The sequence below is a fragment of the Microtus ochrogaster genome, linkage group LG5, assembly GCF_000317375.1.
Source record: "Microtus ochrogaster isolate Prairie Vole_2 linkage group LG5, MicOch1.0, whole genome shotgun sequence".
Classification (NCBI taxonomy): Eukaryota; Metazoa; Chordata; class Mammalia; order Rodentia; family Cricetidae; genus Microtus; species Microtus ochrogaster.
In genome coordinates, this window is record NC_022031.1 from 36959541 (window position 1) to 36985475 (window position 25935).

At 48.4% G+C, this 25935-nt stretch overlaps 1 protein-coding gene across 1 annotated transcript in view; it reads right to left on the reverse strand.

The window, feature by feature from the left end:
• B4galt1 (beta-1,4-galactosyltransferase 1) overlaps positions 1-23782 on the reverse strand; it is a 47790-nt gene extending 24008 nt beyond the window's left edge. Inside the window, exon 1 of the mRNA XM_005361995.3 lies at positions 23207-23782. Coding sequence (XP_005362052.1) covers positions 23207-23618 — 412 coding nt within the window. The 5' untranslated portion in view covers positions 23619-23782. The remainder of the gene's footprint in view (positions 1-23206) is intronic.
• Positions 23783-25935: the final 2153 nt, after the last annotated feature.

The window sequence follows — 25935 nt, forward strand, 5'->3', positions numbered from 1 at the left end:
CCTGCCCTGGTTTCCAGCTGTCCAAGGAATGCGCTCTTCCAGGGGCTCCACACAGAGTTCGGCCACTGATAGCCTTTTCCACTCTCGCAGCCCACGCCTTCAATACATGGAGAATACCTCACCCCCATGCTCCTCTCCACATGGCAACTCTTCCCCGACTCCCACCTCTGACCCCCCACATTCTGGGAATCCTGCAGCTCCCGCCTCTAGGGTGAAGAGCATACAAGCAGCAGCAGGCCCAGAGGCAAACGCCTTCTTGGGTCCCATGTCAGCCAGGAAGCTGCAGAGCTTTTGTCATACAGAGGGGCTAGCCTCCATTGCACACCCAGCTCCACCTCAATACGAAAATCCAAGGAGCTGGACTCCAGGCAGGCAAGGACTGGCACCATTTACAGACATGCGCCTCTGCTACCAGTTCTCGGAGCCACTGCCTATAGACACAGGAAGCGTACAAGGGGCAGCAAAAGCCTGAGAACGTCGTGACAATGCTCAGGCTGGGCCAAGGCACCCTGGCTGTGTGGCGCATGGCGTCTGCTTCCACAAGCCCTCAGCCCCGCTGGGCTGGCTTGTGTGTTTTCTTGGCTCTGAAAGCTGAAAAGCAGGGTTACGTAAGCAGATGAGACGTGAGCTGTCCTCGGCTCCCCAGGCCCAAGCACTGCCACGTGGGCCTCGCGGCTGGGAGTCCAGGTCATGGCCTTTTGTGTAAGTCACTCAATAACTTCAATGTGTGAGTTCGACTCTGCAAATTCCGCTGCTTCCTTAAAAGACACAGCAAATCCAGACACACGTGTGCCTCCTGTCAAAAGCAGGGCTAAGCTGGGCTTGGTGGTGCACATCTTTAATTCCAGCACTGGGGAGGCAGAGGCAGGTAGATCTCTGAGTTCAAGGCCAGTCTGATCTACAGAACAAATTCCAGGACTGCCAGGGCTACACACACACAAAAAAAAAGACTCTTGTCTCAAAAAACCAAAAAGTGAAAAGGAAAAGAAAAAGCAGGGCTAATCTAAGCTAACCTCAACACTGGCCCACTTTCATATTGGCTAGGCCACCAGATCAATCCTCCAGCCTTAGTAAACAGGTTAGAACCTTCAGGTCACTGATTTCCAACCCGACAGGCCAGTGAGTGGTTTAGGACATAATCCCCACCTGAAGCTAGGCGGTAACAACAGTAACCGCTGGGCAGTGATTTTAATTTTAGCTCTCGGGGAGGCATAGGCTGGCAGATCTCTGAGTTCAAGGCCAGCCTGGTCTACACAGTGAGTTCTAGAACAGCCAGGGCTACACAGAGAAACCCTGTCTTGAAAAAACCAGAAGAAAGAAAAGAAATGCTGAACTCACGTCCATCAAGCTAATAATCTACTGGAGGCGCAGTCTCTCGTCCAGGATTGAGGATCTTAGTCTATTCAAAGGTATTTTTTCTTAGGAAAATAAGAAACCATGGTGGCTTTTAATACTGGATTGATTTTTTTAATTTTATGTTTTACAAAATGTCCTCCCAGATCTTTGAGTGCCAGGCCTCTAAATTCCTTGCAAAAATGTTCTAAGCAAGAAATCCCACCATTTGGGGAGTGTTCAGTAGACAGGGCCTAGGAGGCTGGTACTCTAGGAGCTGTGGTTTTGGATCTGTGTTTGGGGCCAAGTCCCAGATCTCACCATCCAGTCCTTCTTCTGACCTCCCTAATAACGTGCTGGCCCACAGACAGATGTGGGGGGGGGAGCCTCTCCTCTAGGTGCCCCTGGATTCCAAAGGGCAGGAATGCACCAGAAGCAGCCAGGCAGTGCAACAGGATGTCTGGGCTTGGGAGAGACACATTATTAAACCAGGGCTGATGACACAAGCCAATAATCTTACCACCTGGGAAGCAAAGCTTGGTCAGAGGATCAAGACCAGCCTGGGCTACGTGAGATTCTATCTCAAAAACCAAAAAACAAGACTCAGGTGGTTTTTAGTCTAGAAGTGAGAGCTGACCCCAAACCTTCCCTTCAGCCTCTGGAGGAGGACACACCCTCTAGATCCCTCCACGGACTGACTAACAGATATGACTAAACCTAGTCACCTCTCCCCACCCCCCATGCTGGACCAGGAGGTTTGCTCTATTTTCATCCTCTTATCTGAAATAGTCACAACATCACGCTCACTCAGACCTGCACCCCACTAGCAGTTACCATGCGCCAGGGGTCCCAGAAGGTGCCTTAAGAAGCGGCTGCCGCTTTCAGTGTGGCAGTTGGGGAGAGCCCAAGACAAAACATGAGGAGGCCCAGCAAAGCAGGTCATGGTGGGGCATGTGACAGTGGTGACCTGATACCCAAGGAGGGAAATGACATCAGGGCCAGGGCAGAGAGTCAAGGAAAGCTTTGCAGCACAGCTCCGCTGGGCCCCTTGGTGCCTCTGGGTGGGGAGGGGGGGTTGATCACACAGATTGTATCCACTTGCCAGTGAGTCCCTCTGCTTCTGAAACACAGCACACACTAAAACACACATGCACACCTTCTGCTGTAGAATATTAGCTTAAGATGTATTACGTTCATCTGTGCTGGGGAGTATTTGTTTAATGGGGCAAAACTGTGTTGCTTTCTTTTCCGCTGCCTTTGTTTAACCCTGTAAGGCTCTGTTACTTTGTTTGTCTACAACGACCTGATTGGTCTAAAAAGAGCTGAACAGCCAATAACTAGGGAGGAGAAAGAGGTGGGGCAGGCGGGCAGAGAGAATAAACAGGAGGAGGAATCTAGGGAAGTGAGGAGCAAGGAAAGGAGGAGAGGGGGACTCCAGGGAAAGCTACCCAGCCAATCACAGAGTAAGGAGAGAAAGATATATAGAATAAAGGAAAGAAAAAAGCCCAGAGGCAAAACGTCGTGAAAGAGAAATAGGATAATTTAAATTAGAAAAACTGGCTAGAAACAAGCCAAGCTAAAGCTGGCATTCATACGGAAGAATAAGTCTCCATGTATTTATTTGGGAGCTGGATGGCAGGCCCCCAGGAGTAAAAACAAACAACTATACAACCTTCCCCAACTGGCCCTGCACTCTCCTCCTTGCTGCTCTGCCACTGACACAAGCAACAACGCATTTCAGTGAAGGCGTGATAGGACAGGGGTAAAGAACACCAGACTGGACTCGCAATTCCCACGGGAAGGAAGCGTTTCTCCCTGAGCTGTCAAATCAAATAGCTCAGGGAGTAAGTAAGGTACTTACTACCATGCCGAACAGCCAGAATCTGCCTCAGGACCGACATGGTGGAAGGAGGGATCGGGCTCCTCAGAGCTGTCCTCTGACCTTTACACCTGTGCTGTGGCACCCACACACATACACGAGCACACACACCATGTACACTTATAAACACGCTAAAATTATTTTCTAGAACTGGGTTAGCAAGATAGCTCAGTGGATGAAGGCACCTGCTGCCAAGCCCGAGGACTGAGTTTGAACCCTGGGATCCAAAGGGTGGGTGGAGAGAGCTGTCTCAAGCTGTGACTTCTACAAGCATACACGGCATATGCCCCCCAACAAACACGAAATAAATAAAATGTTATTTTAACTAAGAAAAACCACTTAACTCTCGAGGATTTCCAAGTCACTATAAATAGTTTATCTTTTTTTTTTTCTTTTAAAGACAGAATCCCACTCTGAAGTCCTGACTGACTTGGAACTCCCAGAGATCCACCTGCCTCTGCCTTCCGAGTACTGGGATTAATGGCATATGTCTCCACCGCCTGGCCATAATTTACTTCTAACATCAAATGTTTGTGTCATTTATTGTACATTTGGGACATGTCTCCAAGGAAAGGTGATTCCAGCCTTTAGTTCCATCTCCAAAGAAAACATCTTCCAATAAAAAGACATCAAATGTGGGCTGGCAAGATGGCCCAGCAGATCAAAGGTAAAGGTGTTTGCTGTCTGATGAACTGGGGTCAGTCTCCAGACCCCACACGGGGGAGGGACAACTGCCTTCCATAGCGTGGCCACGTGTGCCATGGCGCACACCCTCAAGCACACACATACCTTGTGGTGGTTTGAATGTAATTGGTCCTCATAATCTCATAGGGAGTGGCACTATTAGGAGGTATGGCTTTGTTGGAGTGGGTATCGCCTTGTTGGAGGAAGTGCGTCACTGTGGGGGTGGGCTTTGAGGTTTCCTATGCTCAGGATAACCCTAGTGTCTCAGTCGACTTCCTGTTGCCTGCAAGATGTAGAACTCTCAGCTACTCCAGCACTACGTCTGTGTGCACGCCACCATGCTCGATGATAATGGACTGAACCTCTAAAACTGTAAGCAAGTGCCCCCCAATTAAATGTTCCCCTTATAAGCGTTGCCATGATCATGGTATCTTCAGAGCAATAAAAACCCTAAGACATACAGTAAATAAATATTTTTTTTTCACAACAGGGTTTCTCTGTGTAACAGCTCTGACTGTCTTGGAACTCACTTTGTAGACCAGGCCGGCCTGGAGCTCACTGAGATCCATCTGCCTCTGCCTCCCGAGCACTAGGATTAAGGATGCGTGCCACCATGCCTGGCAAATACATTTTTTTTTAAAGATTCAAATCAAAGAATTTTTGTTCTACTTTGAGACAGATTTTCATATAGCCCAAGCAGCTCAAACTCACTATATAGGTGAGGATGGCCTTGAACTGCTACAACCTCTACCCTTATGTGCTGGGATCACAGGTTGTGCACAACTATGCCTGGTTTCAAATCTGGGACTTGGCTATCAGAATAAGATAAATTTTTAAAAAGAGAGGAAGAAGAAACCCATCTTTTCCTACTGCGGACACATCTTGGGCACAAGCTGTACAAACTTGCACAGAACGCAAGTTCCACACCCGTTTTCTTTCCGCCAACTCATCACCATTTTCGACAGGAAACAGAACATCTGTTGTACAGGAACTCTACGCTAAGAGAAGAGGAACACAAAGAATTTGCTCAAGGCAAAGCCAGAAGGTCAAGCAGCAAGTTGAATCACAGTGGGGCTAGTTGCTCCTTTGTCCGTCTCTCTGCTCAGGGCCACCTTGTCACATGCCCACACTGCCCTACTGTGTAACCGTTGGTGTGCAGAAGGTAGCCTCACCTACGTGAGCCCTCTACTGCAGGGAACCGTCATTTCTCACAGTGACACAAGGCTGTCTGCATCACTAAAGACCTCCCTAAGCGTCAAAGGCCAAGCACTGTGGTTGGCTGTCACAGTGCTGGTGAGGCTGCCACCTGTCCCACTTCAGCTGCGCGGTGAAGGGACAATCTTGTTGTGTAGCATGTCTGTGCCCACACACATGCTGAGTAGCCCAGAAGTCGCAGCTCTGGTTTTCTAATTTTATTTTATTTTTAAAAGTGTCTGTGTATGAGTGTTTTATCTCCATGTATATGATGTCTGTGTACCACAGGTGTGTCTAGTGCCCTCGGAGATAAAAACAGAACATCGCATCGCCTGAAACTGGAGTTAGAGACACTTAGGAGTCCCCATGTGGATTCTGGGAATTGAACCCAGAGGACCTCTGGGAGAGCAGCAGTTAATCTCAGCCACTGAGCCATCTCCCCTCCTGCATCTTAATATGAGTACTAGGGTTGTTTTCTGTTTATTTGTTTGCTGAGGTTTTGTTTTGCTTTGAGACAAAACCACTTATTTTTAGACTGTAGGCCTCCATTTTGTTTCCAGGCACAGCTCCTGAGTCATCAGCTGCTGGTACTGCCCGAAATAAGGTTAAATTTTAAGTTAAAATTTTCTTTAGGCTATAGGCCTATAATTTGAGTTGTGTCAAAGGATGAACTAACCTAATGAAAATACACTCGTTGCCTTCCCTCACCTGAGCCTCGCACTGCCACAGAAAACACACTCTTTACACGTGCTACTCATCCCTTCTGAGATTAAGCCCAAGTTTTCAAATCTCAGAGTCTTCTTATTCAGGCTGTGGGATGACCAGAAAAGGCTTGGCCTTGGCCACACAGCCCATGGAGGTTGCACCAAAGGCATTAAGACCTAACGGAACAAAGCTATGACCAGATTACATCACCTTGAAGGGTCAGGATCCACACAAACCAGACCCTAAGGACTCCTGCCCAGGGCCGGAGGGGCCCCACAGTTCCTCCACGTGGAGAGAAGTTAGGGCTAGAGGGGCTGACAGCTGCATAGGAGCAGTCGTGGCTCTGAAGAGCCATCTAGCTCTGCCCTTCACTAATCCTTTAGGGTTTTGATGGTCATGATATCACTCCATGGAGGAGAGCAGATTGTAAGTCACGCCTCTGTCCCTATGCTATGGCCTACCTGTGTCTCCGAATCCTTCTCAACCTCGGATCCAGGGAGTAGACTTAGGGAGGCAGCATAAAAGCTGTGTCTCCTGTGACGTCACTGAGCTAACCCTTCTCCCGCGTGTCTGTTGGTGGTGCCACAGAAACAAGACAGTGCTGGGAAGCCTCTTGGGGTTCCAGAACTGGAGATGTGACCGTTTCCTTCTGTCCAAAGGGAGAAAGGTTTCTACCAGAACTGAAAACAGAGACCCTCGGCTCTTAAGTTAAGAGTCTGTGGTTGTCTGTGGCCCAGTCAATTAGCTTGGTGTTTACCTTTGTAGGGAAATCCAAGGATGAATTTCTGCTTCCTTTTGTGCAACCCTAAAGAGAGATTCCTTCTCTTATCCCTTAGCTGGGATTTGTATAAAATGTACCCGCCTTTAGCTGTCAATCTCAGAAAGAAGGCTCCTAGAAAGCCCACGGTAGGCGGGGAGATGGCTCAGAGGATAAAGCACTTGCTGCACAAGTATTAGAACCTGGGTTCAAATCCTCAGAAACCCACAGAAAGCTGGGCTTGGTAGCACACATCTGCAATCCCAGTGTTCCTCCGATGACATAGAAGGCAGAGACAGGAGAGTCCTATCTACAGATGTTCCTCATGATGCTATCTGGGCAAGGAGCATGGGAAAAGAAAAGGAGAGGAGAAAATCAGAGAAGAATCACTGGGCAGTCAGAATCAACAGGCTACGAGCACACATGGTAAACGGCTCCTAAACACAAAAGTGAACAGCTGGCAGTCAATTCTTATTTTCTAAATATATCCTCTCCTGAAAAGAACTAGGACTCACTGGAGAAACGGCTGTGCCAGGGCTGTCAGAGAAAGAGCAGCGTCCTGAAACACTCACTCTTTCCTAAAAGGATATAGCAAAAGGATACAGGAGCCAGCCGGTGGGGAATCCACTGGGAAGCCTGGGATGGTAAGCATTAGAATGGCAGTAGAAGCTGTAACCCAATGGATAAAGTAAAACCTGAGAATCGACAGTCTGTGAGCAGGCTGTACTTAGGCGTTTAGGAATGCAAGTGCATAAACAGTATGTATGTAACAACCAATGAAAACACAAGAGCATAAATCTGAAAGAGAGCAAGGAGTAGCATATAGGGGAGTTTGGAGGGAGGGAATGGAAGGAGGGAAAGATGTAATTATATTATAATCTCGAAAAATAATATTAAAAAAGAATTCAGTCTTCATTGATCTATAATTCAAAGAGCAGAGGAAAACAGAATTGGTGGGGGGGGGGAGCCGGGCGGTGGTGGCGCACGCCTTTAATCCCAGCACTCGGGAGGCAGAGGCAGGCGGATCTCTGTGAGTTCGAGACCAGCCTGGTCTACAGAGCTAGTTCCAGGACAGGCTCCAAAGCCACAGAGAAACCCTGTCTCGAAAAACCAAAAAAAAAAAAAAAAAAAAATTTGGTGTGGGGGGGGATTCTTTTAAGTAACAAATGCAAAGACATCAACCACTACAGTAATTAATTCAGGAATAAATAACCACAGACGTTAAAAAAAACAATCCAGTGAAGGGAAGTTTGATGAAAATTGAATATTTACATAGTAAGAGTAGGCTGAGGGGGTAGTCCTGGAGGAACACAAGTGTAAAGCTAGCCTGGGCTACATAGTGAGACCCTGTCCAAACAAAACACACAAAACATGTCATCATGAACAGACAGCAAATGCCTACAAATAACTGGCTTCTACTCTTCAACAATGTCCTGTCAGAAAATACAAAGGCAGTCTGGGATATGGTGCCAGATGGAGAGGCTGAAAATAATGCATGGTTTCTGATTTTCTTTTTACCACATTATTGGTACAACTGACAAAACCTTCATAAGGAACTAGGCAGGGGTTGCCTGCCAGGCCAGGATTCAGGAAGTGGAGAAGAAACATGAATTCTAGGCCAGCCAAGACCATACAGCAGAGATCTGGTCTCAAAACACAAGCGCATGTGTCCTCTCTCCCCCTTTCCCTCTCCCTCTCTTTGTCTCTCTCCTTTTAAAGCTGGGGCTCAGTGGTAGGGGCTCAGTGGTAAGGTGCTTATCTATTTTGTGTAAGGCTCTGGGATGGAGGAAGATAAGAGTAATAAAAAAAAACAAATCGCTGGGTGTGATAGTTCAACAATCCTAGCATGTGGGAGGCGGAGGCAGGAGGATTATATAGAGTCCAACGTCAGCCTGGCCTAAACAGTGAGTTCTGTGATGTGTAGACTGTGAGGTGAGGGTGGGGTTACCGAGAGGAGGCTGCGGCTCATGAGGCGGGTGTTGGAAGGAATTAAACCGGCCTGTATTTTGATTACGGTGGCATTGACACAAATATAAGCATCTTTGAGTCCACAAAACTACATGACAAAGAAATCACTTTACTGCATGTTAAACTAAGAAATGTAATGGTTTGAAATGAGAAATGCACACACACACACATTCCAGGGGTTTCAATGTAGCCAGTGGAAGCACACACATGTGCTGTAAACACAGGAGCAGGGCTGCCCGTGTTGGGGCTCGGTGATGGGAATGAGAATAAAGATAAAACACAACAAATAGCAAACAAGGCAATAAAACCAGTAACTAGAACAGAGATGACAACGGGCCATGAGATTGAGTTTGAGAAGTGGATAGGAAAGAAGAAACTAGGAGTGACAGCGGAGTGGGAGGGGCTCTCCAAGGGCTGCCGGGGAAGGGAGGACAGCATCTGTACTCCTAGGCCTGCAGGTCTGGGCGGTCACCGCGACAGTCTGACATGATCTAAGGCTGGAGTAAGCCTACTTCTCTTCTCTGGCTTTTGACTCCTCTGCTCCCCGAGTAACCTGTGGCCTTCTGGGTACAGCTGTCTGCATCTACAGAATTCTTTTGCTTTTTGCTTTGTTTTGTTTTTGTTTTTTTGAGAGAGGGTTTCTCTGTGTAGCCCTGGCTGTTCTGAAACTTACTCTGGAGACTTGGCTGACCTCAAACTCACAGAGATCCACCTGCCTCCATCTCCCGAGTGCTGGGATAAAAGGCGTGCACCATGAAACTCCCTTTCCAACACAATTCTTAACAGTAGAAGCCTGAGTATTTCCCCACCTGGGAAGAACAAAGGAACGCCCTTGTGTATCATAGCTACTCGGCAGTATAACAGTAGGTCACATCAGAACAATTCAGCAGGAAAACGTGCTGCTGTGAGTGCTAACGGGAAACTTTCCCGGGCACCTGGCATGCAGGGAGCGCTGAACAAATATAAAGTTGTGCACGGCTGATGGGGCTGTGGCTGCAGTCTCGGACTCTATAGTCAGATTGGTGCCCACTGACTAGGTTTGCACACTGAGCCACTCAACAGCTGAGCCCGAGCATCTGCTGTCCTGCTTAGGCCCTGGGCTTGCCCGATGAATCTAAGCAGGTGTGTGTGCACCAAAGGCACCCATGGATAGCTATGAATGCAGCCCAACACAATTATAATTTATATAAAGCATGGAGTGCAGTGTGTGTGTGTGTGTGTGTGTGTGTGTGTGTGTGTGTGTGTGAGAGAGAGAGAGAGAGAGAGAGAGAGAGAGAGAGAGAGAGAGAGAGAGCGCTTTCTTGTAACTCAGTTGCACAATTCTCAGGTGTGAATCTGTAAACCACAACACCGTGTGAGGGCAGGGCAAGTGTGCATTTCTTGAGCTGAGACTCAAGCCTGGTTCTCAAGCCCCACTGACAACCATCCCAGCTTTACAAGGCAGCCCTCGTACACACTTCAGTGTCTCTCAGTGAAGCCTTCCGGCTAACCATGGCTACTCTAGCAACATCAGGCGGGAAGATACTCCAATGAGCATCCAAGCTAACCCTGGGTCTTATCCCATGAGAAACTGAGACCCAGAGACTACTCAGTACATTGGCAACAGACCTGACCTATGGACTGGGCATCCTGGATTTCAACTCCAGCCCCTATGTAGAACATAGAAGGCTATCCCAGGTTTGTGCCTTAGGTGGTCTGCCAACACACCAGACATACGACCTAACTGAACACACTTACATGTGGTGTCCATTTTGTTTGTTTGTTTGTTTTTCCAGACAGGATTTCTCTGTGTAGAATTCTCCAGTTTTCTATTTCAATAACACACCTTCTCTCCTCTTGAGACACCACAAAATATCCAACTCCACAAAACACTCCTTTCTGGCTCCCTCTGAACAACTTGTAACTGTTTATGATTTGCATACTCACAAACTGTCCATCCTGAGAAGGCTGTGCAGGTTCTACAAATACCTGGCACACCTAACACGTGGAAGCACGCAGTCCAAGTTCGTTCCCAGTGTGGATGAACAAGGTGAAGCCCTTCTCCCTGTGGCCTGGAGGAGGTCCGTCCACACAGCCAGGCCAATCTCAACTCTGAGTTTTCCGATCCCATAAGCTTTGGTCATAGCTTCTCACCACTCCATTGGCAAGACACTTGACCAAGTCAGCCTGAACTGAATGTACACTTCTGTGCCCAAGGAGCATCACTGATCAGCAATTATACACCTCATGTCATGGATCCTCTTGTGAACCCTCCAAGGAAAGCAATGATCCCATTTCACATAGGAAGAAAACAGCTCTGCCTGATTCAAAGGACCCAGAGTGTCTTACTACATCAGAAGGGAACTGTGAATTTGGTAGAAGATACAGGAAGTGACTAGAAGAGGAAGGCAGTGCCCCTTACAAGTTGAATACGGCCCCATCTCCTGGATCGAGAAACTTGTGGTCATTTGAAATCACTGGCTCTAATCACTTTACCATTTATGCAATTAAGCAAGCTCCTACTGGCCTCCCAGAGAGGCCTGCCCTGGCATGTACGAGGCCCTGAACTCAACCTCCAGCCCTGTAAGCCAGACAGAAGGCATGTGCAAGGAAAATACTTAGCCCTTCGTAGTTACAGATCTTAGACAACTGCATCAACTTATTTTTAATCCAGTATGATTTCAGTGTTCTTTGATTTGGGCGCTGTTATTGGCTTCTATAAACCAGAGCTGTTACACAGGAATTTGTCCACTCAGGTTAAAAGATCAAGCATCCAGGCTAGTCTGTCACAAACTATTCCTAAGAGTCTCTATGACTGGCTGCATGCAACCAACTCACAAAGGTTTAGACCAATATCATTTTGAAGTCAGGCTTTTATAGCCAACATCCGATCCTATTCTATAAGCTTGGCTTTGCTTTTAAAGGAAGGAGGAAAAAGATGACTTGTATAAATCATCTCTGCTTATGGAGTATAAAGAATCACAGACTTCTCTTTAGAGAACCCAGGCAGGAACAGCCCAGAGGCAGAGGCTCTGTCTGAAAAAGCATGCCATGCTTGGGAAAATCCTCTCTATCTCTGTCTCTCTCCCTCTGTCACACACACACACACACACACACACACACAAGGGTGGGGGAGGAGAAGAAGAGAGAGGAAGAGGGAGAGAGACACACCAGGAAAGTTCACATGAAGCTCAAGATAGATTCAACACTCTCTTCAGATTCTTTAGAAGCTGGGAATTTCAAATTCAGAGCCTGTGAACAATTCCAGACCTCTCAGAAAGCAGTGTGGCAATGTGAACCCACGTTCAGAACGACTGTATCTGACCTACAGATTCTTTCTAAGATTATATCCCCAGGAAGTAATTTGTTGTGTGATATTTTGATTTCATTCTGAAAACAAAGCTTGCTTTGGGTCAGAGGATGGAGTCAGCCACTAGCTGACCCGAAACGAACCATAGAGGTTTGGAGGACTATGGACAGATAGGAGACAGGAAGTAGTAAGGCGGGGCTGAGAGAGGATCTCAGCCCTTTTGGAGGAAGGAACAGAAGTGGTAGGAAGTCACTGTGGCTGCTCCCCTGCTTCTCTGATCTTTCAGGTTCTTACCCCAATGTCTGACTCCTGCTTTTTTTATTGATAAAGAAGAATTAGATAAATGCCTCAGTAATTCAATTGAAATAAAGAACTATGTCCTACAAAATGTGTTCAAGATTAGGACAGTGAAACCTGGAATGAAGAACACTAAGGAATTAGCAGTAAGGTTAGTAAACAGACATGAGGTTGAGGCAGGAGGATTATGAATTTTAGGTCAGCCTTAACTACACAGTGAGAACTAGAGCAACTAGGGGAGGGGAAAACATGATCCAAGTATATCATATGAAAAACCTTTAATTAGGAAAGAAAATATTTAATTAAAAAACAAAACAGTTAAGCCAGGAAGTGGTGTCATATTTCTTTAAACCCAGCACTCTCGAGGCAGAGGCAGTCAGCTCTCTGAGTTCGAGGCTAGGCTGACCTACAGAGCAAGTTCCACGGGGAAAAAAAAGGTAAAAAGATACTAGGCAGCCACAACTAAAGATAATCAGGCTAAGTATAGGCAAAATTACACTTTGGAAGGTAATCGAAATAGCTGAATTTAAATTAGTCTCACACAATAATTATGAAATTATGAATATAACAGTAAATTATGCATGCATTTTGACATTTTAGCTTTATTACAGTGGTAGGGACAATTTTTAAAAAAATTTAGTGTGGTATCATTTTTAACTATAAAGAGAAGAGATCCCATAAAGTGAGACACATGAGTGAGAGAAGGAAGGTATGGCTCAGTGGGTAAGGTGCTTGCCGTGCAAGCCGGAAAACCTGAATTCAGACGGCCTGCATCGTATCAAAGTCAGACATGGTGGTACATGTCTGTGAACTTAGTGGTGGGAAGAATGAGCTGAGTGGGGTTCCAGAGCTTGCTAGCCCCCACTAGGCAGTGAGCTCCAGACTTACTGAGAAACCTGCTCAAAAAGTAAGGTGGAGAACTATCGAGGAAGACATAGGACATTGATCTCTAGCCTCCACACGTCCACACTTCAATGTGTGCGTGTGAGCAAGCATGTATGTATATACACACACACAAACACACAGGGAGGCTGGGCCAGAGGTGTGGCTCAGGGGTAGAGTGCTTGTCTAGAATACGCAAGGTTCCTAGTTTAATTCCTGGCCCCTAGCAAGGGGGAAATTCATCAAAAATGGGCATTCCAGCCCCCACTCAGCTTCCCATTCCACAATTTCAGTTACCACCCTGGGCTAGCCCTATCTACTGTCTTAAAATACCACATGCAAAATTCCAGAAACCATCCACTAGTCTTAAAGAATTCTTATTGCAGCATATTGGTAACCATTATAAAATTGTTCCATTTTTACTACTATTGTCTCTTACCTATGCTTGATTTGGAAATTAAGGTTTGTCACAGGCAAATAGGGTTCAGTACAACTTGTGTGACCTCAGGTATCCTCAAGGGACTATATAGCATTACCACTATCAAGGATAAACAACACAATCAGAGCTTAACACGTACCAGGCGCTATTTTAGGCCATTTCATGGCCATTCCCTAAGCCTCTCATCTCTTAAGTGATACTATTATTACCCCATTTTATACAGGAGAACACTGAAGCCTGCAGAGACAACGTTCTCACACCTCACAGCTGCCTAGTATGACAGAGCCATTCCTCAGTTCATGTTTGTCTGTGTGAGTGTTTACTGTGTGTGTACAAGTGCCCTCAGAGGTCCGGACAATCAGATCCCAGGAGCAAGAGTCAGGTGGCTGTGAACCACTCAGGGTTGGTGCTGGGAACCAAACTTGGTTCCTCTAGAAAAGCAGGGCACGCTTAACCGCTAAGCCATCCCTCGCTCTGTTTCTTAGTCAGCCTTAGATGCACCTGCTACATCATCACGCCTATTTGACAAAGAGGCCAGAATCCTCAGAAGCAGCCTCACCACAAATGCTCTGAAAGCAGTGGGTGGTGAGCCCCACAAGGAATTTCTGAGGCCTTCCGTGCTGCAGAGAGAGCTGGTATCTCTACACACACCCCACACTAGAATTTAGGGAGGAGAGAAACAGTTCACTTGAGCTTCAGGGAGGCAACAGGACCCAAAGGAGTCTGGATTGGCCTAACACCCCAGGGGCAAAACTCTGAATCCACGGTGTTGCAGACCCGCCCTGCCCTCTCCACTCCAGCTCCCTCCACTGCCTCCCCAAGGTCCCTCCTGCCTACAGCAGTCCCAACAGCCTGCGCCACTGCCTCTTTTAGCGTCTTCCGGCTCCATCGGCCTTCACTTCCTGTGGGTCACTGTTGGCAACAGGGGGAGATTTAGCTGCGTGACAGCAACTAGAAGAGGTCAGGAGCTATTTCCAGCAATAGACCCCAGCCCACCACAGCCCGGGAAGAGTCAGACAGGCTAAGGCAGGGTTGCCAGCATCACTGTGTGCAAGGGGCCCTTGGTTTCTGATGCTGGCCCTAGTCCAGACCACCCATTTTACTCCCTGCCCCTCAGAGCCTCTGAACAGAAAGGCTCTGGACCTAATTCACCCACTGTGCAGGGACTCTTCGATAGCCAAAGGCTGGACCTTGTCTGTGTCTACCTCTCGCACTTCCAACAGTACGGTTGTCCATAAAAGTCTGCTGTATAAGCAAATGAGGTCACGTCTGTCCTCTTCCTTTGGGGGTCTCTTTTAAATATGATGGCCAGCAGGGCCCCTGCTTAGGCTGCCTACAAGGCTTATCTGAATAGAGGAAGCTACCAGGCCATGTCCCCACGCTTGCCTGACACTCAGCTTCTCTGAGTCTCCCCGATCTTAGAGTACTTTTCTGCCTGCCGTCTCTTTCTCTTTCTTCAGGCTGTTGGGTGTCTTGTCGCACCAACAGCAGCTCTGTGGTTTCAGGACGTCAAAGGCAAGAGGATATTAAGCAAAACAGGGATGAACTTTCAAAGAAAATGTTAAAGGCATTTTTAGGAGAAACCCTGTCATTGGGCCAAGCATTTGCTGACGCTCCTATCAGGCCCCTCCAGGCCCACATGGAAAGGCAGGAAGGAACCTGACCTCAGATGCTACATGGGTCAAGCTGGTCTGGCAGAATCCTGCCCCTTCCTTCAATGCAACCTTGCTCTAACTCCAAAAAGCTCAGTGCCAAATGACCCCCGGCAGATTCTCCACACCAAACATCCCCTCCGAAGAGAATTTAGCTCCACTGAGGACATTCAAAATGGAGTAACTTCAAAATACACTCCTTGGAAAGAGCCAAGCGAGAGCGCAGCAGCCTGAGGCTTTGTTGACGCAATCCACAGTCCTCACTGAAAGCCAGGCTCTGTGGCTTCCCCAGGCTTTTCCCTTAAGAGAATTCCCGGAAACGTCAGAGTCTCACTCCACAGCCCCTCCCTGGAACTCAGGAACACGGGGTAGCAGGAAAGCTGTGTGTGTTTCAGAATCTGATTTGCTGGCTCCTTCCCACCTCCCCTCTGTCACATCTTGATGATGTCAACAGCAGTGGCTGGCCCACCAGGACTCAGCCAGCACCCAGCCCTGGAGCCATATTAGGCCATATGAGCCTACCCAGGGATCTGGCAGCTAAGGGAACAAGTCGAGAAGTTACTGAGGGCACACCATCCCCATGGGTTCTATCCGCAGCAGATCTGCTCAGCCAGCTCTAAGGACCCGCCCAGGCGCTTCCTGACCCTTTTCTCCTCTTAATCAGAATTCTAGACCTATCATTCCACATAAGTGGTAATCATTTGGCAGCACTGTGCAAACCTGTCATTTCCAATGCACTTAACCCTTTGTAGGAGGCTTGAAACCTAGAGCTTCTCAAAAAAAAAAAAATCACCTTTTTTTCTCTTTTGGAAAATGTTCTACAGACAGCATACAAAAAGTACAATTTGGTGCACAAGGCTCACCACACCTCCAGACACCCACATATATGTGTCTAACAACAGCTGACTATAAGACAGCTAAGGCATACTCTGCCGACCTAGATGATACTGCTTCTGTGATTTATTTGCTACTTTTGTTTTATTATTTTCTTGCAGTACAGGGATCAAGCCTGGGGCCTCGCAACTGCTAGCAATCACCCTTCTACTACTGAATTATCCCCATTCCACCTCTGTGATTATTTAAAAGATGCAGGACCAAGATTGCAATGAATAAAAAAAAAAAAGAATGATAACCAGGCTATCTGTATGAATTTACATCAGTTTATTGTTCCTCCTGTAAAGATATCAGTCATCCTGGGTGTCTTAGTTAGGATTTTATTGCTGTGATAAAGACCACGACCAAAAGCAACTTGGGGAGGAAATGAATTATTTCATCTGACACTTAAGCCATGAAGAGATGCTGCATGTTGGCTTATTCCTCCTTCATGGCTTGCCTGGCTGCTTTCTTACAGCACCCAGGACAGTCTGCCCAGGGGTGGAACCACTCACAATAGATGGACCCTCCTACAGATATCGATCACTAAGAAAATGGACCACAGGCTTACTCACAGGCAAACCTGATGGGAGCATTTGCTCCACAGAGGTTCCCTCTTCCCAAGAGACTCCAGCTTGTGTTGAACGACATAAAAACTAGCCGGTACACTGAGTATGGTACCAGCCCATCTGGAGCTGGTCCTGGAGTGGCTACAGCAGCAGTTACAAGCCTGGGAAACCTAGGAAGACACTGTCAACAACAAACAAACAACAAAAACCCAGAAACAAGGCAGCAGCTATATTCTTAAACATGTCAAAAGAGAAGACGAGCAGAAAATAGGAAAGCATTTTTATCTGGGTGAAAAGAATGTGGGTGTATTTTTCTTTCTTTTAACTTCGCAAATTATTTTCAATGTGCCTGATTTTTGTTTGTATGTTTTCAGAGCTGGAGATCATCAAATCATACAAGTTCTCTGCACTGAGTTATACACCCACCCCCTCATTACTTTACACACACACACACACACACACACACACACACACACACACACACACGGTTGCTCCTACCCTAAAATAGAAAAAAAAAGCAAACGTGAAGACCCGCGGTCTTTGTCCTGACACCTCTATGAGGCAAATCATTATAGTTACACAATACACCCAGAACACACTTAAAATCCCACACCTTGCTAAGAGTTCAGCCACAACCAACAAATGACACAGCCCCTGGCCTCCATTTGTACAAGGAAGTAAGGGCTGAGGACAAGCTGAAAACGTGGAACCAGAACAAGAACACCCGGCAAGTGACTCATCATCCCTCTCTCTGCTAAGGACAAATCCCCTTAGGCCACGTTCACTTAGAACTAAAATCAGGCCACAACCCTCTAACCTAGAGGTCTCTGACTTTCAGAACAGGACTTAGAGAGCTCTCCCGGGTACAAAGGCACCCTCACCTCACCCTGCACAGACCCAGACAAACAAAGGCTCACAACTGAGGTCTTTTAAGTCACAGCTGCAGGCAGCTTTCAGGAGATACAGGAAGGCTAGCTCTATGGAGATCATGAAGCTCAGCCTCACACCTTGCTAAGGCCCTTCAAAGTTTCAGGGCCTGGCTGGTCAGTGGCCCAGGGAGCACATCAACTATGGCAGAATCAAATGTAAAACCAGAGTCTCCAAGGGAAGCAGATTTATCAGAAGACCACTCTGAAGCTGGGGAGATGGTCAGTGGATAAAGTTTTTGCTGTGAAATCAGGAGCCCCTAAATCTGAATCCCCAAGTACAAGCCAGGCTATAGCATGTCTATATTTCCAGGGCTCCTACAACCAGTCTGGGAGGAGGAGACAGGAGAATCCCAGCAGCTCATGGAACAGGCAGCCCTGCTGTACGCAGCAGCAAACAACAAGAAACCTTGCCTCAAACACTGTGGAAGGCAAGGACTAATACCCAAAGTTGTCTTGTGATCTCCACAGGGTGCAAGCATGCCTACACATGGACACACACATGTGCACACACATACGGATGCTCTCACACACACAGGCATGCATGCACACAATTTCTTATAAAAGATTACCATTCCACTGCATTAAAAAAAAACTCTGCAAACTCCAAGTAGACATTAATTCAAGCAGAATCTCAGCCTCTCTTGGCAGGAACAAACAGGGTACAAAGAATGGGAATAAGGAACAGAGGGAGAAGTAAGTTGGAAGTGAAGGAATCTCCAGGTTTGACCAAAAAATAACTAAGCCCCTTTCCCAGAGACCCTTAGCCCACTGAGCCCAAGCTAAGCCTGTTGACTGTGCCTCCAAAGTCTGAACGGTCCCAGGGTGGAACCTGTGGGAGGGCTCAGGCTGACTTGGCATCAGCTGCCCCATCATTCTCAACCCCTAAATTAGCCTGGAAATCCCTACCCTGCTGCTACTCAAAGACCATAATACCCAGGCAGATGGCCGTTGATATCTCATTATCATCATTATAAAGCAGCAAGTTAAGGTTACCCAGCAGAGCTAATGGGCAGCTGAGGAAAGAAAAGGAAAATTTTCACACAATCAAATAAAATCAGGACAGAAGAACTCTGATATCAAGCCTGAGTTTCTTTCTCAACGGAAGGAAGGGAGGTTAGAATGTTAGGGAAAGGGACATACACACACACAGTTCAGAGACATAGTAATCATGTCTCTCTTGTCTAAATTGTACATTGCTGCAAGGGAGATCCTTGTCCTTCTTTGTAGCTCTAGTGCTGTGCACAGTACACACTGCAATTACCAGAGTCATCCCGACATCCACATAAGACTTTTCAGAGGAAGGGATGCACAAGCACCTTAGAAGGATCTTCTCTCCAATCTCTGGACCCTATCAAGGCAACTCCTGGCCCTCCGAACTAGTCTTTCTGGGCATTAACCTGAGGCAAGAAAACCACCGAGTCCCCTCCAAGAATGCCAAACCAAGAAACCATGATTTAAAGCCAACCCCACATGTGGCTCTTATTTTCCACGTCCCCAGATCATCTGACGCCCTTCTGCCAAGGTGGTTTCCACACTCGAACCTGGGATTCCCCCCTCCCCCCAGTGCTGGAATTAAACCCAAGGCGTTATATATGCAAATCACTGAGCCACAGCCCTAGCAAGTGTAGAATAAAGAACAGGCAGGGCTCATTTTTCCAGCCATAATGTTATTTGGGAGAAATGAACAGGTTTTACCATAAAAAAAAAGATCCAGACTGTCATGGAGGGTATTTCTGAAGGACTTTAGCAATCAGGTATCCACTTTCTGGCTACCTGACTGTGTCTGAAATGAGGTGAGGCCTTGAAATGCTTTTCCTAGAATGTACCTCACTGCTTCAGGTAGTTAGGTTCTGTCTAATATGACTGTTAGATAAAGACAGTAGGATCTGTGTGCACATCAATAAATTATTGCCTCCAGAGAAAAGCAGCAAGACAAAACTGGCTTAAAGGGCTAGTTACTCAAATTTAAAGCTGCAAGATCTGCATCCAAGTGAAGATCTCTGCACCTCCTCTAATACCCAGGATGAGATTTCACCCTTAAAAGAAAGGGGGATGAGGTCCCAACAGTCATCCCAGAGTGGATAAGTCAAGGACAGTCCTCTCCCACGTGTCCCAGCACAGGCTGTTCTAATCAGCCTGCCTGTGTCCGCACACGCACACACGGGTGAAGGGAGGCAGCAGCCTGATACAGAGAAATGCCTGAGAGCCAAGAGCCCAGAACAGACCTAGCAAGTACTTCATCTTCAGTGTCACTCACAAGCCACGGCAGAGGCTCAGCTAAAAGCAGCCCCCTCCAAAAGCCAGGGAAATTGCCCCGTCAACAAGTGATCTAAAAGGGCCTTGGCTATCAGGAGCTCCTGTTTACATCTAGATAAGAATCCTAGGCCAGCAAGAAGGCTCGGCAGGTGAAGGTATTTGCAACCAAGCCTGACAACACGAGTTCTATCCCTGAAACCCACAGAGTGGAAAACTACTGACTCCCACAAGGTGTCCTCCAATCTCCACACTCACACCATGGCACACAGGTCCACACACATATACACACATACACAAATAAATAAAAGCAACTCACTCACACACACACACACACACACAATTATCTTCCCTTTTGAACAAATGATGAGTTATCTCCTTAAAGCATTGTTGGGCAAGAAGGGCCTCTGAGATTGAAGATGCCCAGAACTCCCTGCCCCCTTGAGGGATTTGCACTATCTGTCCCAGATCCCAGCTCAGCCTGTTATTTCCCCCAATGAATCCAGCCTGATATGCCTGTCTACCTTCTCGACCAACACCACACCCAAAATGCCTGTGCCACAGCCAGTCAAATCATGTTGAGCTGTGCCAAATATGAGCAGATAAAACATTCGAGAAAAAGATAAACATTCTGGGAAAGAGCCGCAAGGCTGCAGCTCCTCCCATCTCCAGCAAACATCCAGGTGGCCAGAAAAGAGAGCCTCATTGCCATGGTCAGTAGAGTGGACAGCGCACAGTTACCTGGAAGCCTGTCACGGGGCTAGAGGGAAAAAAGGCTGCACTAACTAGAATTCTCTGGGCAAGTTGGAGAACTTCTCAGGAAAGGTCAGCCAGCCCCTCTAGCCTGCACTGGGGCTGGGGAGGATGGAACAGACAGCCAGGGACTCATACTAGCCCCACAGGACAGAGGAGTCCTCCCGCTGTCACTAGTACCCCAAACAGTGCAGCCTGCCCCCAGTCAGACCTATTGCAGAAGCACGATTCTAACCTCAGCCTATCTAAAGTCCATTCAAGTGTCCTGGTGAACCGAAGCCAGATCTAACAGCAACCTAACAGCAGCCTGGTCTGGTCCCTTACCACCTCAAAGTCACCAGCTATCAACTGAAAAAGATCCAAGCGTCTGGCTCAGACCGCTGGACACCAGAAAGTAGAGAACTCGGGGAAAGGAACTGTAAGTAGTGAAAGGGCCACAGTGCTAACCCCCAGGGATGCTTCCTCCCACCAACCTCAAAACCACGGCCAAGGGCTTCAACTGACACCTGCCCAGCCGAACAGATGGGCCTGATTATCCGCCCCGACACACACACACACACACACACACACACACGCACGCACGCACGCACGCACGCACGCACGCAGTCCCTGGCAGATTGAAAGCTTTCTTAAGATTCCTCCTGGCCAGGAAACTGCCTGCCCCCCAAAAGTTGCACCTAAACATTCAAATCTAAGAGCACAGTTAAAAAATAAGTTAATTAAAAACCTCTGGGATTGTGGCCTCTGCAGCAGCCTAAACATCAGTCCCATGCAAGTCACATGAAGAGAGTCAGGTCCTGGCCTCTGGCTCTGCAGTCTAAAATGTTGTCTCTCTAAAAGGTCCTTTTGAGTTGTCTGTTTTAGAATTAATTTAGCAACACCACATTTACCAAGCCAAACCCAGCAGAACTATAGCCACAACTGTCTCTCATATTTCAGCAGGAAGACCCTATACTCCAAACAACTATAAACATGGGCACCTGATTTTTATTTTAAACGAACAGGGTCTGATGTATCCCAGGCTAGCCTCCAACTTACAACACAGAAGATGACCTTGAACTTCTGATCCTGCTGTCTCCACCTCTTAAGTGCTAAGGGTCCAGGCATGTTCACAGAGCTCAGTTTTACGTGGTGCTGGGATCACACCCAATGCTCTCTGCATGCTAGGCAAGGACTCCACTGACTGAGGTGTGTGCCTGACCCTGGAGTACTTTTTACTAACTAATTTGTCTTTTTATCTGCATAATGCCCAGGCAACAACCAAAAACAAAAGCAAAAGGCCCAGACGCTCTGTAATCTGGGGACCTGCTCTCCTCCTCTGTGTTCTTCAGTGACATCTCTACGGGGTCTATGGAAACAATGCCTCCCAGCCTCAAACTCTACTATTGATTACTTGCTATCTTGTGCTTACTATGCACACAATCTCAATTAGTCCTACAACAACCCTGTGAGGTAAGCACAGGCAAGCTTATCTAACACCCCAGGAAGGAACACTACAATGTTTGAAGTTGGCATTTACCAATAGGACTAATATTCTCCTTCACCCTCCAGACAACTACTCCTGTTTCCCAGATTAACAACCCAGTCCAAAGGAATTCAATTTCCTGCTCGTGTTTGGCCAATTCCAAGAGGTTCCTCCCAAACTTGATATGAAAATATTGAAGTAATTATTGGAGAAATTGAGCAAGAGACTATAGGAAGGCCTGTTCTGCCAGGGCTCTCCGGGAACGTGACAGGGCTCTTGGCAGGCTGCCTGCCTGCTGGTGGGGAGGTGGGGCTCCTCTGAACAACATTCTCTCAAACCTGAATTAGAAAAGAGCAGCCACCTGGCTGGTAACGACAGCAGCAACCTGTGGTCTACAGGCCACACAGAGGTCTACCCTGGGCCAGCCTCCTTAGTACTAGAAAGTAAGCCCATCTACCCACTGCCTGCCTGGTGAAGGAAGGGTCAGGGTTCAGATCACCGAGACAGCAGTGCCAGAAAAGTGCAGCCCCCAGCGCTCCGGAGCGATCTGGCTCATTTTAGGCCTCCAGTCCCCTGAGTACACAGGCACGCTGACCCTGGAGAAAGTCAGGCTCACTTTGGTTCAGAGGAACCTTCAGGAGAAGGAACTTGGGAGTGGGAGACGGGAGACCCCTAGGTCCAGGACCTACCAATAGGAAGAAATCCACAACTGTAGCAACTTTCTAAAAGTTCATCCTCATTATTTAAACTACTAGTTACAGTGTTTCATTTACTCCTTCAAAACAACTCCCTAAAACCAGAAGCGGTCTATTATCTCCATTAACCAGAAAGCGACCCTTAAAGAGAAAGCTAAGCCATTTGTTCAAAGGCAGAGTGGAGGATGGTGGGATAGGAGGTGGTTTCCTCAGTCGGTCCTGTCCTCAAACCGAAGAAGTTGCTACCGGTGTTGCTACAGGTAGGCAAGGCAGTAAGCGGCCTTTCAGTCTACAGGCTACTTTAAACCGACCCCAACTCCAAAATTTCCAGAACCTTGGGCAAGAACAAGGGTGTTTCCAGGGCCTTTTCTGGTGCTGGAGCCAGAAGAGCCTGAGAACTTCCCAACAGGGCCCCAGCCTCTGACACAACCAGCCAACCTCTCCAGGGTCAGCCCCGAAGTTGGTCTAGGGGGATTAAGTACTCTGATCAAAACCCTGAGACTAGCAGTCTGAAAGAGATCATAGGGTGACGTCCCCGTGACCCTACTGAGGAAATCCTAGGAGTCCCTGACCTCCGATCCTTGTTCTTACCGAGCAGCGGGGACTCCTCAGGGCAAGCGGGTAGCGACAACAGTGCAGTGGTAGGGGGCACTGGGACCGAAGTCAAGTTGCTCTTCGGGCCGGGGTCAAAAGCCGCTCCAGGGCTGGAGGGACCCGGGCGAGGCTTCGAGGAGACTCCTAGAGGAGGCGGCGGCCGTGCGCCCCGAGTCCGGAGCTCTCCCAGGGGCTGCTTGCTGGCGGCGGTGCCGTTCGTGCCTCCCTTAAATGGAGAGGAGACTCCCACTAGCTGAGGCAGGCGGCTCAGGTCGCGGCCCGAGAGGTAATAGACGAGGGTGACGCCGAGGTGCAGCGCGCAGACGGCCACGAGCAGGCGGCAGGCCCGCTGCAGGGACGAGCCGGGCATCGCGGTGTTGCCGCCCAGGAGCGGCTCCCGAAACCTCATCTTCCCGCCGCGGCTTTAAGAGGGGGTGGGCTAAGGAAGAGAGGGCGGCCCGCCCGCAGGCCGCCCGCCAGGAGCTACCGGACCACAGCGATTGAGGGAGGGGCGGGGAGGGGGTGGCAGGGAGGGCAGCGCCGGCCGCCCGCGGCAGAAAGCCGATACCCCGGGCCGCGGGACTCAGGGAGCCACAGGCGCGGATGGGCACGGGGCGGGGCCTCGGTAGGGGGCGGGGCCTCAACCGGGTTTTCGGAAGGCGAGGAGAGCGGAACCTGAGGGGGCGGGGCCGGAGGGGCGGGGCCGCAACGGGGGCCTTCTGAGAAGGGCGGGGCTTGAAGGATGAGGCTGGGGGGGGGGGAGAGCCGAAGGGGCGGGACCTGCAGCCGGGGATGCTGGCCGCTACGGGAGGGCGGGGCTTGAGGGGCGGGCCCTCGGGAGGGTGGAACGCAGGGAGCAGCAGCCCCAGGGGACTAAACGTGGCGCTCCGCCAGCCCGACTGCATCCAGGGCTTGAACCGGCATCCCACGCCCAGCGGCGCTCGGCTTTTCTTTCGAGCGTTCACCGTGGGACTTAAGTGTCTTCGAACCACGCTTCCTCGCTAAACGAACTGCTCTCGGGCGGTCCCACCACTTCCTGGCGTACCCAAAGACTCGAGTGTGGGCTTGGGACAGCAGCGTGAAGCCTAAAGGACTGGCTGGTAGCCCTTGAGGATAGTGAGAAACTGGAGCGGAGAAAGGTCGTCTAGGAAACCGGCTTCGACGCCCCACGAGGCCAGCGGACCGATTCTCTGGGGTGTTCCAAAGATCGTCTTAGCCTAGCTGGGTCGTCCGGCCTGTGAGGGGGTCTAGCAAGAAGGGGTGGCTTACTGGGAGTCCTACAAGGAGGAAAGGACCAAGTTGCTCTAATCCCGCTTTGGTGTTTGTCGGGATGGGGAAACCTCAGGGGCCAACCCAACTTGGTTCTAGGTGCAACAGTGTAGGATGTAAAACGGACTGTTCTGCACACAGGCTTGTGTGCAGGTCCCATGCCCACAAGCATGCGACCTCGCCCTGTGGTGAGAACCCTTAAGATGGGAAATGTTAACTAATTCTAGCTACTCCTGGGCTTGAAGGGTGTATTGTTAACCAGTGTATGCCCTGGAATAGGGATTGTTAACTGTCTCAGTTTCGTAGATGAGAAAACAGGCTGAGCAGTTTGACATTTGGTTGCAATCATATAAAATGTGCGTGTCCTCTGTTGGCTTTCTGGTGGCTCCTCTGGCCTCTTTTTTTGACTGCTCCTCCTCATCTCCATTTGTTGGTGGGGTCCTGAGGCTGTGGTCCCTGAGGCTTTTTTATGACTACACTTACTACTCAGGTGTGATTCTATTAACTGTAGGTCGATGACACCAACAATTTCTGTCTAGCCCACACCTCTTCCTTAACCTTCACCTTCCTGTGTCATCTCACCTGAACAAATCCTGCCCACAACAACCTGACCCCTACACCCTACAGTCCACTTTCATCCTCTTCTCCCTCAGAAAGAGGCACCATTGTTTGCACTGTTCCCCAAGACCAAAACCCGAAAGCTATCCTTTGCTCCCAAATGTTGTTCCCAGTCCCTCAGCACATTTGTCACTGCTACCTTCAAATGCCAAAGTTTACCACCTGCAGATGTGCAGCCGTCTAAGCCATTATCATCTTGGTCTGCTTTATACAATTGCCTTCTAAGTAGTTAGCTGTTTCCGCCCCTCCCTACTCTTCCTATCTCAGGGCCTTTGTTCCTGCTCTGCGCTGGACTAGAGATAGTCTTCCCTCAAATTTCATTCAGGTTTCTCAAATCCTACCTTATGGAGAAGACCTTCTTGGTCTTCCCAATTACTCTTCTGCAAAATCAGCTCAGTCTGCTTCTGCTTTGTTTTATTTCTGAATAACCCAGGGTGGTCTCAAATTTGGCTTCCTCCTGCCTCAGCCTCACAAGTCTGACACTACAAGTAGAACTGAATTATTATGACCAGGGATACTTGTGAGCACTTTTCTTTTTTCCTTCCTTCCTTCCTTCCTTCCTTCCTTCCTTCCTTTCTTCTTTCCTTCCCTCCTTCCCTTTTTCAAGACAGAAGACCACACACTATAGCCGAGGCTAGCCTAGAACTCTCTATGAAACCTAGGCTAGCCTAGAAGACGCACAGCAATTCTTTCACCTCAATCTCCCAAGTGCCAGACTTGTCAGCCACCATACCTGGCTTCTAGAAATGGTTGTCTTAGTATGGGAAAAGGAAAAGGGGACCTTTATTGCTAAGTTATTTTATTTTTTTTAAATATTTATTTATTTATTATGTATACAA